General features: G+C 35.1%; 2 protein-coding genes across 3 annotated transcripts; both read left to right on the forward strand.

The window, feature by feature from the left end:
• Positions 1–354: 354 nt before the first annotated feature.
• Positions 355–11,723, forward strand: LOC107842868. Of its 2 annotated transcripts, none has more exons than XM_016686912.2 (10): positions 355–530; positions 2,137–2,451; positions 3,502–3,819; positions 4,823–5,113; positions 6,494–6,738; positions 7,403–7,618; positions 7,693–7,785; positions 7,885–8,001; positions 9,191–9,571; positions 11,438–11,723. In XM_016686912.2, exons 2-10 carry the CDS (start codon positions 2,139–2,141, stop codon positions 11,525–11,527), a joined length of 2,064 nt encoding a protein of 687 aa, XP_016542398.1. In that variant the 5' UTR covers positions 355–530; positions 2,137–2,138; the 3' UTR covers positions 11,528–11,723. The 2 variants fall into 2 exon arrangements, with proteins under 2 accessions (XP_016542398.1, XP_016542405.1); XM_016686919.2 differs by having other exon boundaries at positions 3,505–3,819.
• A 2,661-nt stretch (positions 11,724–14,384) lies between these two features.
• On the forward strand, positions 14,385–15,086 carry LOC107857153 (uncharacterized). The gene has a single exon (NM_001324741.1). It carries the CDS (start codon positions 14,385–14,387, stop codon positions 15,084–15,086), a length of 702 nt encoding a protein of 233 aa, NP_001311670.1.
• The last annotated feature ends 564 nt before the right edge of the window (positions 15,087–15,650 follow it).

Consider the following 15,650-nt stretch of genomic DNA (forward strand, 5'->3'; position numbering starts at 1 on the left):
GGTGATATAATTGAATGATGGAGTATACAAACCTGCTGACGAACACTTACAGTTGAAACATCACATGTCATCAATATTTATTTTAATTTTTTACTATTAAATATTACTCTATTATTTTTTAAATATCTAAATAATATATAATTAATTAAAAATAATATAGTAAAATAACGAAGATGAAGAATTCTCTGCTTTATGCATTTCTACATAGTAGTAAAATAATATAGAGTAATAAATTATGTTTCCTATTTTATTTCAATGCCAAAAATATTTGCTCAATTAGAAATAATTAAACACATTTTAAACGCCAAGCCAAGCCAAGCCAAAATATTTTAAATATATATATACTTTCCCTAAAGTTGTGTTTGGGTGAAAAGCTATAGTGGCAACCTTTTCATTAATCGCGACATTACCCATCTATGGTGACTAGGTCGCCACCATTTGATGAGGAGATGATACATAAAGGCAAAAATCCCCAAGTTGGTGATTCAGATTTCCAAGGCTTGTGTTTAAGCATCCAATAATTGAACAAGGTAGCATTTCATTCATCTAGTTTTGGTGTTGATCTTTTACTATCTCCAACAATTAAGCAATTTATTGCTACACTTGTTTATGATTGGGGCTCTCCATTAATAAAACCAGCTGAGTGTTTGTTGCTTCGGAAACCCTAACCCTCGTTTCGGCAAATGGAGCTGATTCACTGACACTTAGTTAAAAATCAATTAAATTCGCTCTCATCATTCCAAAATATTGTTTGAGCAAATTCTATTACTATCTTCTTCTCTGAGTGTATCTATCTATTAAATAGGAGTAATTATGTATGTTTGATTCGTGTAAATACTGAAATTTTAGCTCAACTCTCTTAACTAACTATGTTGAAACAAATTTTTGCTGTCTGAAAATCGTCTTCGTCAATTGAACAGTTACTTTTTCACAAGGGCTGATTAGTTTATAATATCCATATCAAAGAGAAACTGAAGATAAACTTTCAGGCAAAAACTTTTATTTTTTAGCCCCATTGATTCACAAGCCACTCTTCACATGCTTGGTTTTCAAGTTAACGTCTCTAACTATGACTTTGCTGCTGTGCCTGTTTACCTCAGTGATTGCTCCAATCTTAACTTTGTCTGGATGTAACTTTTACTGTATCTACCACATTCACATGCATTTGGTGTTGCATAGGAAGGCTGTTTAACTTACACCTTTTCTGCCCCATCGCTTAGGTAGCAGAAGAAATGAAAATGAAGACAGTAATTTCCTTTGTCATGGGACATGGTATTCCAACTTCGAGGACACTATGTTTTCATTGACATAATAGTTTCCTGTTAAGTTCAAAATATTTTAGTCCGTGGATTACATAACATCTACGACAGTTGTTCCCGAACTGTTTTGGTAAAACTTCTCTCTGGGTCTTAGAAGTTCATCACCTGACATTATTAAAAAGACCAGAAATGGCTCTAAGACACCAACTTTACACTTTCAAAGGATAAAAAATTATTCTTGTTGCTGTTGGATGCGTGATATTATAAGTCATATAAAACAGTATCGTAACAGAGAACTAATAATCAATTGCAATAAGGGGCATTTACCTAATAATAGCAAGTCAATATTCTGAATAAAATTTTTGGAAATCGATATTATGTTATTCTGTTTACTCTTTTGAATAACGTATCTCAATTGACTGTCTCCTTTACAAAGGGCACTGGAGATTTTATTCAAGTTCAAGAAAATATTAGAAACATGAGCCTGAGTGAAAAATCTTGCCCGGATTCTCCAAAAATGTTGCTGTACCTGTGTAGGATACTCCGAAAATGCACCTCTTTTGGAGTATCCGACACGCAACCGTTGACATTTTTTAACAGTTCGGCAACATATCAGTGAACCATTTGCGTTGTCTCTTGGAAGGACTTTGGCCTCAATGCATACCAGAATTGTGTTGGGCCTATGAATTTTCCGTCGGACTTACCTTTTTTGTCAATATTTTTAGCCTTACTTTTTCTGCTGTCTGATTATTGGGTTCTTAGTACAAGGCACATCAAGTGTCCTTGGGGTCCATATCTCATTATTTCATATTTTTATGCTTTAAATACTCTATAATTTTTGTAAAAATATTTATATACTTCTTATGTGATGTTGCAGAAATGGCAAGATTTGCACGAGGTAGAGGTAGAGGTCGGTTAGGTGGAAGGGGCCGCGGGCGTGGTAAAATTGATGGAGTACGTGATAATCTTGCTGTGGCATCATCCGTAAATATTAATCCACCATATAGACCTACACTTGATCAAGCATCTCATCTGCAAGCACAACCAACAGGAATATCTGAAGCAACTCAGTCGACTTCTCCAGACTTAAGGAACCCTGGAACAAGTCAAAGACCATTGTCGGGGTCACAATTATCAAGGAACACGGAAAGAAGTGTACGTCCATCTCCAGGGAATTTAACTAGTGGTGAAGGTTGGTTTTCTCGCATTTCAATAATTATAAGTGGTCTCTTTCCCTCTCCTCTTATGTACTTATTATGCAATTTTAAATTGTATTGGTCATTTGATTTTTTTTGAAAGAAAGATTCTTGTAGCTTGATTTTAATATTCTGTTGTTCACTCGACACCCTGTCCAACTTTTGTAGCATCTCTTATGTACTTATATTGCTGTTCAGTTATGTAGTAATGAGATTATGCTGTCTTTTTTTTTCCGCATCGTTTCAACGAGAATCTTCGAGGCTGTATAATATACCAATTTTTTTTTTCTTTTGATAATTGAGAAATCCACACGAGCCAGTGGTTCGCAGTTCGAAAATCGGTTTGTCATGGATCCTCCACTCTACCCTTCTCCATTTAAATATAATAATTTTGAAAGTTTTTTACCCTCTAACCTCATTTATTTATACTGAGCCTATGTAAGTGTCCATGAACTTGTAAACAATTGCAATAAGGGGCATTAACCTAATAACATCAAGTCCATATTCTGAATAAGGTTTTCAGAAATCAATTTTTATGTTATTTTGTTTACTCTTTTGAATAATGTGTATCAATAGACTGTCTCCTTTTACAAAGTGCATTGGAGATTTTATTCAAGTTCAGCCAAATAGTAGAAACATCAGCCTGAGTGAAATATCTTGTTCGGATTCTCCAACATGTTGTTCCACCTGTGTCGGATATTCCAAAAAATTGCACCACTTTTGGAGGATCCGACACACACCTTTTGGCATTTTTGAAGCGTGCACAACATACCATTTGCCTCATCTCTAAAAAGGACTTTGGCCCCAATCATACACTTATCTGTTCTCAATTGCCAGAAACGTGTTGGGCCTATGAATTTTCTGATGGATTTATCTTGTTTGTCAATATGTTTAACCTTACTGTTTCTGCTGTCTGATTGTTGATTTCTTAGTATAAGGCTCATCAAGCATCCTGGGGGTCCAGATCTCTAATTATTGTATATTTTTATTCTTTTAATAATATTTAATTTTTTTTTGAATCTTTATATACTTTTTATGTGATGTAGCAGAAATGGCAAGATCTGTGCGAGGTAGAGGTAGAAGCCGGCGAGGTGGAAGGGGCCGCGGGCGTGGTAATATTGAAGGAGTACGTGATAATTTTGCTTTGGAGTCATCTGTAAATATTAATCCACCAGCTAGACCTACACTTGATCAAGCATCTCAGCCGCAAGCACAACCAACAGGGATTCCTAAAGTAACTCAGTCGACTTCTCCAGACTTAAGTAACCCTGGAACAAGTCAAAGACCATTGTCGGAGTCACAATTATCAAGGAATATGAAAAGAAGTGTACGTCCATCTCCAGAGAATTTAAATAGCGGTGAAGGTTAGTTTTCTCGCATTTCAACACTTAGTTTTCTCGCATTTCAACACTTATAAGTGGTCTCTTTATCTCCTCTTATGTACTTCGTATAATTATTATGCAATTTTAACTTGTACTGGTCATTTAGTTTTTTCAAAAGACAGGTTCTTGTAGCTTGGTTTTAGTATTCTGTTGTTGTTCGCTTGACGCCCTGTCCATCTTTGTAGCGTCTATTTTGTACTTATATTGTTGTTCAGTTATCTTGTAATGCGATCATGCTGTGTTTTTCCCCCCATCGTTTCAATGAGAATCTTCAAGGCTTTATAATGTATCAATTTTTTTTGATAACTAAGAAATCCACGCAAGCTAGTGGTCCATGGTTAGAAACTCAGTTAGTAATGGGTCCGCCACTCTACCCTTCTCATTTATTTGTACTGTGCCTACTTAAGTGTTCCATGGGCTAGTAGACAATTGCAATTAGGGGAGTTAACCTGATAACAGCAGTTCATATTCTGCATAAGGTTTGCAGAAATCGATTTTATGTTATTATTTTTACACTTACGAATAATGTGTATCAATCGAATGTGTCCTTTACAAAGGACGCTGGAGATTTTATTCAAGTTCAGCCAATAACAGAAACATGAGCCTGAGTGAAACATCTTGCTCTGATTCTCCAAAATGTTGATGCACCTGTGTCGGATATTCCAAAATATTGCACCACTTTTGGAGGAGCCGACATGCACCCGTTTGGCATTTTTGAAGAGAGCGCAACATACCGTTTGCCTCGTTTCTAGGAAGGACTTTGGTCTCGATTGCCAGAAATGTGTTGGGCCTGTGCATTTTCCGATGGACTTAACTTGTTTTTCAATATTTTTAGCTTTACTGTTCTGCTGTCTGATTATTGGGTTCTTCATATAACGCACATCAAGCATCCTTGGGGTCCACATCTCATTATTGTATATTTTTATGCTTTCACTACTATATAACATTTTTTGAATCTTTATGTACTTTTTATGTGATGTCGCAGAAATGGCAAGATCTGCACGAGGTAGAGGTCGGCGAGGTGGAAGGGGCCGTGGGCGTGCTAATATTGAAGGAGTACGTGATAATTTAGCAGTGGCTTCATCCGTAAATATTAATCCACCATATAGACCTACACTTGATCAAGCATCTCAGCCTGAAGCACAACCAACAGGGATTCCTGAAGCAACTCAGATGACTTCTCCAGACTTGAGTAGCCCTGGAACAAGTCAAAGACCATTAGCGAGGTTAGAAGGAAGTGTACGTCCCTCTTCCGAGAATTTAAACTGTGGCGAAGGTTAGTTTTCTCGTATTTCAATACTTATAATTGGTCTCTTTCCCTCTTCTATTATGTACTTCGGAAAATTGTTATGCAATTTTAACTTGTATTGTTCATTTATTTTTTCAAGGACAGATTCTTGTAGCTTGATTTTAGTATTCTGTTGTTGTTTGCTCTACGCCGTTCTCCAACTTTGTAGCGTCTATTTTGTACTTATATTGTTGTTCAGTTGTGTTTTGATGAGAAGATGCCTTTTTTTTTTTTTTTTCTTTTCAACAAGAATCTTGGAGCTGTAACTGTATTTTTTTTTTGGATAACTGAGAGATCCTTGCAAGCCAGTGGTTCACTGTTCAAAATTCGGTAGTAATGGGTCCACCACTCTACCCTTCTCCATTTAAATATAATAATGTAAAAAGCTTATTACCCTCTAACCTCATTTATTTATACTGTGCCTATGTAAGTGTCCTATGGACTTCACATCTAGTTTCTGATGTGTAAGTTTTCTTCATCATCATAATCTTGCATACCTTCTGTAATTGGCATGGCTGACTTTTGTTCCATTATGAGACAACACTTGAATATGCATATATAGATTCAATGAGATCTGGGGTAGGGTGGTTTTTGCCTTGACCAGGTAGCATTGGGATTCCGCCAAACTACTACATCCTTTTTTTTCTTTTAGAGATATTGACTATGATTCTGGGAGAAATCATGGATCCAGCTACCAAAGCTTGCGTGCAATAGTACTGGAAGTTACAAAAAGATAGACATGTTAGATATCAGTTGGGTAGTAACGGAAGCCTAGCTTATTAAACAACTGAAGGACCTCCTCAATTTTTTTGCAAAAGTTAAGGTTTCTTAATCATTGACAAATAGCCATCAAGGAAGATGTTTTCCTTCTCAGGTTGTCCATCTATATCTTTAAACTTAGCATTCACATAATGACAAAGAACTTGATGCTGTAATCTACTCATGTGGTGTGCTGGCATTGCGCTTAATTTCTTGTACTAAGCAAGTTTCTTCGTGGTATTTACCGTCAACAGGATGAGCTACACGCCATTTCTATCGCAGGGACAACCATGAAAAGAGGAACTATATATTTAAGCCATCATTTGTTAAAATTATTGATACATCAACTGTTAAATTAAAGGATATCTGGGTGTATCACTGTTCCTTACTGGAGAACCACCATCTCTTGAAAGAATTCCTTCAAGATCCTCCCATAATTCTTTCCTGCCATTTCCCCATTGGATTGCTCTGAAATGTGTCGCTTGGTTTAGCTAAGACATAAAGTTCTATTTTTTAAATCTTTTTTCAGCTAGTTTCCATTTTCATGTAATCTATATAGTATCTCTTGCTGTAAAATTTCCTAACTGTCCAATATGTCTTGCTTCATAGTTTCTTGCAGCAAATCTAAGAAAGGCAGGGGAAAATATAGATCCATAAACGTTGAAATGAAAACAAAGTACGGTAGCAAAATCATAGTTCACATTCCGGATGACATTGATAGAGCTGTAGGTCCCGGGGCTAGAGATATTGTCAATTATTGTGGCTTGATCATGAGGAGCACTATCTCGTTTAGAGATGGTGAATGGGCAAAAAATTTTGCAAAACATGGAGAAAAGATGTGGCTGAAGGTGAAGGTAATACATTACTCTCTATATTTGACGTTTAGATATCTTGCATTATTTATGTTGCTAGGACATTTATAACTTCCGTTGTGCTATTTATTTATAAAATCATCGGAACTTCTCAAAAAAAAAAAACATAGTTACTCCCTGCATCTCAAATATGTGATGGTACTTGACTAGAAATCAAGTTTAAGAATGTAAGAAAGACTTTTCAAACTTGTAGTTTAAAACAAGCCATAAATATTAGGGTGGCTCTAAATCATCTCACAAGTGTAAAATGAGAAGTTCAAAGTTAAAACTCTTACTAAGTAGGTGTTTGGCCATTAAAACCAAAAGTTTTTGGAGTTGAAATTGAAGTTGGAGTTAAAGTCTGGAGTTTGGAGTTGTGTTTGGCCGTTGAAGTTGTTTTTGAATTTTTGTGAGAGAAGTAAAAGTGAAAATAATTTTAACTTGATTTCACTTTTCCAAATACAATTCCAAATTGTATTTGGAATTCTTATGGCCATACACTACAATTTTCACTAAAGTGAAATAATTTTCCGGAAAAACATAAAAAATTCTCATGGCCAAACACCCCCTAAATACAGAAAACTGTCATTTTTTTTGGGACGGATTACGAAGGGAAGAGTGTCACATGGAGATAGGGGGAATATAACTTTTACATATGTGTTTTCAGGAGAAATTTGAAATAGGTGGTGGTAGGGGAGAACATGTCTTGCAAAGTTTTGTGGCCAGCACTATGAAAAGGCTTTTTAGAACGTGGAAGACTCGGTTGCATGCTGAATACTCGCGTTATGATACTGATGACAAGAGACTGTCCCACCCGCCAAAAGATGTTACGCTTGATGATTGGAAATTTCTGGTACTATATTTTGGAAGCCAGGCATTCAAGGTAGCTTGATAAAAAGATGTTTGATAAATTATCATTTGAATATTGGTGTCTTAGTCTATTTGACTTATTTGCAGGCTAAAAGCGAAAGAAATAAAATAAACAGGAAAAAGCAAACAACAAAGCATACATGTGGTTCGAAGTCTTTTGCAGAAGTAGAGGAATCCATGGTGAAAATGCATTTATTCCAACCATCATATACTTTCTGTTATATATTTATGTCATTTTATGTGCTCACATGTGTTTTCCTCATCTGAAATATATTGTAGAGAGATCCTCTTACCAGAGAAAAGGCACCACCAGATCGTGTCTGGGAGCTCCAACATACGCGTAAGAATGCTAAAGGAGAATTGATGTGGTCAGATCAGCAATCTCAGCAAATTTACGTAATTTTCGATAATCATTGGCTTGTCATTATTATTCGTTTAACATCAATTATTAGGTGGAATGGTTGGAGAGACCTTTGTACTTGTTCCGGATTGTCATTCTGGGTCCCTGTACCCCACGAGGTTTCATCCAGACCCCTTAATGTGCACATGTTCAAAACAGGTATTTTAATCCCTTCTGACTATTAACCGGGCTTATGTTACATTAACATGGCTGAAGTGGACAAAATGCGTGATTTACATTTTAAACACACATTTGGTGTGTGAATTGATAATTTTAATTTATTTAAAAGAATACAGAAAAATAATAAAGAAAAGAAGAAACATAACATCCCACCCTTCGTTCTACCCCCTCTTGTTCTTCCCCTTTCTCTTTGGTTTTCTTTCAGATCTTCTGAATTTTAATTTCTTGGGTTTCTAATCTGAGTTCTTAATTTAGGAGACATTAAGTGTTTTTTTAAGGTTCCTAATTGTTTTTTTGTTGGATTTTTTATGAATGGATAGTTTTCTTTGAAAGAGGAATGGGGGTGAGATTATGAGAAAGAAGAGTTGATATTAGAGGTGGTGTGTTCATCGTGGAGGAGCCACGACTGCTGATGTTGTTCTTTTCAAGAAGGGTGAGTGGTGGGTGTTTTTTTTTTTTGGATGAAAGGTGAGTGGTGGGCGGGTTCAAGAAGAAAGGAAGGGTTTTCCTTTAATTTTAACTTTTGCCCTCTCTTTTTATTCTTGTATTTATCAATTAGAATTATTTAAATGGAAAAGGGCCTAAATGCCCCTGAACAATTCGAATTGGTACAAAACTATCCTCCGTCTACCTTTTAGCCCCAAAATACCTTGACGTCGACCTTTTGGCCCTAATAGCCCACACTCAAAGGTGGATGGTGGGGAATGGTATACAAAACCCCATTGTTTAAGGGTATTTTAGGCCCTTCTTCGTTAAACTATTTGAAATTACTTAATATATGGCCTATGATTGGTCTAGTTCTGAGTTCCACAATTACTTCAACTGCCCCACCTCCCGCCCCTCTCTCCCACAATTAGTTCAACTGACCTCATAGGATGGTGGGCAATTTGATGAAACCTCGTGGAGTACAGGACCTAGATGACAATCCGGAACAAGTACAAGGGTCTCCCAGGCCATTCTGCCTTGTTATTATATGTTAGTATAAATGGTTTCGCATAACTACAGGGACAAATCCAGGAACTTGTGGCTCAACAACAGTATGAACAAAATGAGAATCCAATGACTGGAGATGAAGTTTTAGCTACTATACTTGGCGGGAGAACAGGCTATGTTCGTGGAAAAGGTTATGGAAAGAAGCCTCTGAAAAAGAGCCAAGTAGAACGTGCAACCTTAGGATCTGACCTGTCTTCTGTAATCGAAAGTGTGCGTCAAGAGATGCAAGCTGAAATGGATCGAAAGTTGCAAGAGGAACGTGAACAAATGCTAGCTGAAATGGACTTAAGGTTTCAAGCTCAAATTGAAGAGGAGCGTAGACAAATGCGAGTAGAGATCGACAAAAGGATCCAAGATCAGATGGTGGCTACTTTAATGGTCGGAATGCAACAGGTATTCTTCCCTTTTTGCCGTGCTCCCTGATCTTTGATTCAGTGGGATTAGTCTCATCATTGTGATCTATTGACATCCAACCCCTTTTTCAATTCACAATCTTCACTTCATGGCATTGCTGTGTGCACACAAGTGACTGTTCTATATTAAATAACCAATTAATGGCGTGAAGACATTATATTACAGATAGGGGATCATCAGCATCCAATTGGCGACTTACTCATGCTATGCTGCCATTAAAAAGTATATAAGAGACTTTTGTATTTATGTCAATCTATTGACTGCCATCTGTCATGGGAAAATTTGATTTTTAAAAACTATGGGTTATAAGCAATGGTTAGTAGGAGAAAACAGCCATATGCTTTCAGAACACCGTTCTTGGTCTATGCCACATTGCCATTATGAAATATAAGAACCAATGGAAACTCATGGTTTGGAAAACCATTATTCGTGGTGTATTCTGGGTTGCCAGTATTGTCTGGTTTTAAACTTCTGTCCCACTACCAGTAGTTGCTAAATTTAGTTTGCTTAATAACAGTGATGCAATACTACTACACTTGTTATATGTGATTAGCCCTTCATCATGTTCCTTTTTCTTTTCTCTTTTTTAATCTTCTTTTTCTATATTGAACAATGAATACGAATTGTGATGATGACATCAATTCAGGTTAGCCAAAGATATGATGCAATGGAGGAAAAAGATTCACATAGGTGATATCTGCTAGTTGGGAATAGGTTTCAGGCTCATTTTTTTCATTAAGATTAAGATATCGGAATCTAATTGCACATATGAATCATTAAGATGTTGTCTCTAGGTCTAAACGCTAAGTGATTAAGATTGTTTGTTTTTTAACATCTGAATATGGATAATTTATTTATTTGTAAACATAATAAATATACAATTCAAAATAGAAATTAATTAAATATTTTAAACATACGAATTTAATAAAATAAAATTGTTATTTGATAAAAAAATGGAACATTTATATTCACTAGTGATGGTGGAGATGGTTTGTAGTGGTAGTGGTAATGCTTGGTGTTAGTAGCTAGTAATGCTGGCGATGATAGTTGTGTGGTGGAAATGGTTGGTGTTGTAGTCACTGTGGAGATGATGGCAATTGGTTGTGGTGGTTGTGATAGTGGTAGCTGAAGAATGTGTGGTGGTTGATGATGTGTTGGTGGTAGTTGGTGGCGGCGCTAGTTGTGATGTTGGAGGTGGTTGGTAGAGTGGAGTGGTAATAGAAGTGGCGGCACTGATGGTGATGGTGATGACAATGGATATAATTTTAATGATGGGGGTGGTAGGTATGTTGACCAACATCAGTGGTTGCTAGCAATGATGGTGTTGATTGTGATGGCAGAGGCATAGTTGAAGAACGAACACAAATTGTTAACTTCTCAAGGAGGGAAGATTGTTGATTTCTTTAGGTTTACTTATTTGGTATCAATTAAACTCTGACCATGATTGTCCTTATTGAAATGGTTGCTACCTGGGATCATGTTGCCTATGGAATTAGGGCCCTGGCTTCGAAATGTCAATGTTTTAGTGGAAGCACATACATATCTCTTTTGTAGCTTGTTGACTTGGGATTTTGGAAGCTAAGCTGAATGGAGGAGTTTCTTCACTCAAATTCCCTGTCTCGTTTGTATCTCCTGCATACATTCAGTTAAGCTCAGATTTTCTTACTTTTTGTGAAATTCTTCAGCAATTCTGTGGAACTAATGTACTAGCCATATTTGCATCAAGTTCATCGCGCTACAAAGTCTTGCTGCCTTTTATATGGTTTAGTTGTTGAATTTATCAAGTTCAAGTTTGTTTCTCTGCTTATCAAAAGTGATGCTTTGCTCTTCTCCTTTTAATAACAGGGTCAAGGTTCTTCAACGGCCCGTGTTATCCAAGGGAAAAAGCAAAAAAGTCCTGAAGTCAGTTGGGGTGTCAAGCGTAAGCGCAGGTAAACTGCCCAGATTTAATGAACAAATGTGCAATTTAAGGGAAGAGATTTTTACGCACTGTGTAGTCAGGTGTAAATAGATCGATCATTTGGCCTGTTCTTTTCCGCCCTTGCCCAGTATAACTGACTTTTTATGTAATTTGTAAAAATTAAACTGTCTCGATTGTTGAATTTATTGAGTTCATATCTTCAAAATTTTACATGAGGTCATTTTTCCTTTTACATGCATGTTAAGAAATTATAAATAGGAAGATAATTTTACTACTTCACCCCTTAAAATTTTTCTTGACAACTATTTTTAATATGATGATTAACTAATATGGGACGGAGAGAGTACTATCCATGGATTGACTCTTGGGTGTCCTTATAATTTTGGCCTCTTAAACTTGTGTAAGTATATATGTACTTTCGGATTTCTCCTCCTCTTTTGCCTTTTCCAGTTTCATCAGATGTGCAGTATAAAGTTGAATATTCATTTTTTGTCCGTTGAATTTTGGATTAATTCTGGTTGATAAAACTTGAAGAATATCATTGTTACGTCTAATTATGCTTATTGTTGAAGAAAGCTTATTGAGCGTATTGATTTTTGAAATGAGTTGTGACTTGGGACTAGCATTACAGGGGCTAGATATCAACTTTGGCGATTTGGAGTTAATTTGAAACAATTAGAACTAATTTGAAGCAAAGACGTACGTATTGTTGAGATTCCTACACAGTAAGATAAGGTGATCGTTAGGATTTCTGGTTAAATATTGATGAATCACTAGAATTTTAAGGCACCAATGTTGAACTGGTTTTGGTGATTCGTTAAGATTTTTGTCATAACAAACACCTTAAATTGTGTTAAGGCAAATTTTGTGATTGAAATTTTGTGTATTCTCTAGTATCTGAGATATTTTTGACGACGATCGTGGTAAATCACTGTAAAGGAAATTTTGGCTAGAATTTAAAAAAATGAATAGAGGTCGACCTGCTAGAATTTTTCTGTGCTTTTGTAAACAGTATTTTTGCACAATTTTTTAAAATGCACCCCGTGTCGCAATAAAAGATCATGTATTATTAAGCAATAGGTGCTATTCTTATTTACAAAATATAGCAAGATGTTAATAATTTGTAGTACAGCTGGGGAATAAGCCCCTGTATGCGGCCCCTCCCTTTATGTGCAGCTCCTTCATGCAATTTCCTCTTCCAATTTTCAAAACTTTTTTCACTCAAATTCATCTGTGATTTTATTCAGTTCTCATTTTAAGCTTTTCCAAGAAGTTGAAAATCGAAGAATCTAATATTTGAAAAAGAAAAACTTCATTGTGAATCTTTAAAGAACCTCGAAGTACAAGTTCAGAAAATCGATTTTCTTTAAATGAATTTCGTTTAAGTGGGTGAACCTCATTGGGACGTAGAGGGAATTTTGAATCTAAAATTTAGCGCTATTTGGATTATTTGAGCTAGTTTTGAATTGAGTTTCCGTGCTAGTTTGTTGAAATTTGAAATTACAATTGACATGAATCAAACTATTTTAAAACAGTACTATAATTGAATGCTGAATTATATGAGAGTTGTATTTTAAGTTTGTACCCTGTTATAGTTGTATTAAATTTAGATAACATTGTATGAAAATTATAAATAAATTATACATGTAATATACGTTCTATAAAATTGTCTTTAAGATATATCTACTCCCTCCGTCCCAAATTACCCGTCCCAAATTGAGATGACACATTGATTAAGAAAAATAATTAATAACATGACTAGTTTACCATAGTATTTTTGTTAAATGATGTTTACATTTTAATTTGAAGAAAAATAATTAATGCAAAGGATAAAACATGGAATTTTTTTTTTGTCTTTTCTTGATTAATGAAAAAAGACAAGTAAAATGAGAATCAAAATATGAAATTTGGGACGAATAATTTGGGACGGAGGGAGTATTATAGATGTTTGAACTTTGAAGAATGAACTAAGATATTGAGCAATTTCACCAACCACTCCTTCGGTGAATTTACTCAAATTCTAGTAACTAAAGCCAATAAAATGGTCCGAACTAATAAATGTTGGCAACAAGAAAAGAGATGCAACAAAGTACTCCTTTAAAGGAGTACACAATAGATGAAAACAAGAAGTCAATGTTGATGGTGTTCATGGTTCGATTCTAGTTGATTGAGAAAAGATCTAACTAATTAAGTCAGTTTTTTTAAATATTAGAATCAAATTAAATTAATTAAGTAGATATTTTCTGTCTTCGATTTTCAAATATAGCACGTAGGGTTAATTATAATTAAGAAACTTGCTATAGCAAATTATGGTTGGCTGGCTAGCTTGCTCAAGCTCGCATTCATATTTTTAAGGAGTCAAATAGATGGAGTGGACAGAATATTGATAAATTAAAATGAACTGAATTAATAATTAAAGATGGAGTGTAATTAGGATAAAGATGGAGTGTAATTAGGATAAAAATAATTCCAATGTAAATTGAATAAAACATGTAAAGTTTACAAAAAGTTTCAAGTCATTTTTTCTATTTACAAATATTTTTGGACCATATATGAAAGTTGCTCTAAAACGGAGCACGCAGGCAAGTTGATCTAGTCAAAGTCCAAAGTATATGTCGAATTTTAAGACTTTTTTTTTTTTTTTTGAAAAAGTCATTTCACTCAATACCTTTATGAAAAATATCAAACATATCCAAATCCTTAACACCTAAAGTCATAAGTCAACTCATTATCCCTAAAATTTTCCACAAAATGGAAATTCCTTGAACCTTAATATTTGACTTTCATGTCATTCACTTGCCAAGATTTCTCTATTTAACATGCAATTTTATATCACTTACATTATACTCAAAACCACATTAGCATACAAGTATGAAGCATTTTAGCCACCCCCATGCCTTGGAACTCTCTGAAGTTCAACAATCAAATGAGACAGTCTGCTCAGGTTGTGAGAATAAACTTTGTGGCACTTCTTACAAATGCACAAAACCAAATTGTGAATTCAGCCTTCACAAATCATGCTTCGAATTACCAAGAAAAATACAACACAATTCCCATCTTAAGCATCCTCTCACTTTGTACCCTACTTTACCCCAACGAGACTCGATGTATTTTGGTTGCAATGCTTGTGGTGAAGAACCAAAATGCTTTGTCTACGAATGCCTCGAATGCAACTTTAGTCTCCATGCTAAATGTGCTACATCTTGGCCTGAATATGTGACTCGTGAGGATCATCAACACTCTCTTGTACTACAATATCAATGGCCATTTCCTATTTATGATTACGTGAATATCTTTTGCGAGGTTTGTAATGGACTTTGCAATGATGCCAATTGGCTTTATTATTGTGCCCAGTGTAAATTAGGCACACACCTGCAATGCGCGACAGTTAAAAAGGAAGATGGTTCGAGCTTTGAGAATGAAGAGGTAGAGATGACTAATGAGCAGAAATTGATGATGGCGACCATAAAGGCACAAGGGCAACAGGCAAGGCTTAATTTTCAAGCTCAAATGGCCTATATGAACGCCCAAGCTATAACCAATATGTGGCGAAGCCATCATCATTATGATTAAACGTTCCCTTTTCTTCTTTCGAATATAAAATAAATAACTCCATTATGTTTGTAAGAGTAGTGTTTGAAGGAGCTTGTATGTCGCTCGTGTATTCTACCACATACTTGTTATTTTTATTTATTTTCGGTTAACTTGTCTTTTGTATTTCAGTCAAACATTAATAAAATAAATATTGTGTATGTTTCAATCGCTTGAAGTGGACTTTTAATCATTTCGCTGGAGTACAATTTAGAAGACACTATGCAAATAAAGTTGCTACTCTACAAGTACACAATAAAATCAATAAACAAATTGATAAGATGATGACCACAAAAATTAAATGACGATGTAAGAAATTAGAAATCAAGTGTTAATTCATTTTATTTTGATAAGTTTCCTTAATAATTTTTAATTTTCTTAAACTTGTAGTATGTTTTCATGTAATTATGTTAATTTATAACTTATAAATTAAAAATTAAAGATCTATGAGGACTCACATCCCATATCTAGGTGGTTATGCCTTCACTTCATATTAAGTACTTTCCAATTAGTTTTGTATTGCAGTTAGCTATTAATAATAGTAAT

Source organism: Capsicum annuum, chromosome 1 (assembly GCF_002878395.1).
Source record: "Capsicum annuum cultivar UCD-10X-F1 chromosome 1, UCD10Xv1.1, whole genome shotgun sequence".
Classification (NCBI taxonomy): Eukaryota; Viridiplantae; Streptophyta; class Magnoliopsida; order Solanales; family Solanaceae; genus Capsicum; species Capsicum annuum.

What these genes read in the sequence shown, in the direction of transcription:
- LOC107857153 (NM_001324741.1), top strand. Translation starts at nt 14,385, where the DNA reads ATGAAGCATTTTAGCCACCCCCATGCCTTGGAACTCTCTGAAGTTCAA.
- LOC107842868 (XM_016686912.2), top strand. Translation starts at nt 2,139, where the DNA reads ATGGCAAGATTTGCACGAGGTAGAGGTAGAGGTCGGTTAGGTGGAAGG. An exon ending in GAATTTAAACTGTGGCGAAG is followed by an intron (nt 5,114 to 6,493) that starts GTTAGTTTTCTC and finishes CTTGCTTCATAG; the next exon opens with TTTCTTGCAGCAAATCTAAG. An exon ending in AGATGTGGCTGAAGGTGAAG is followed by an intron (nt 6,739 to 7,402) that starts GTAATACATTAC and finishes ATGTGTTTTCAG; the next exon opens with GAGAAATTTGAAATAGGTGG.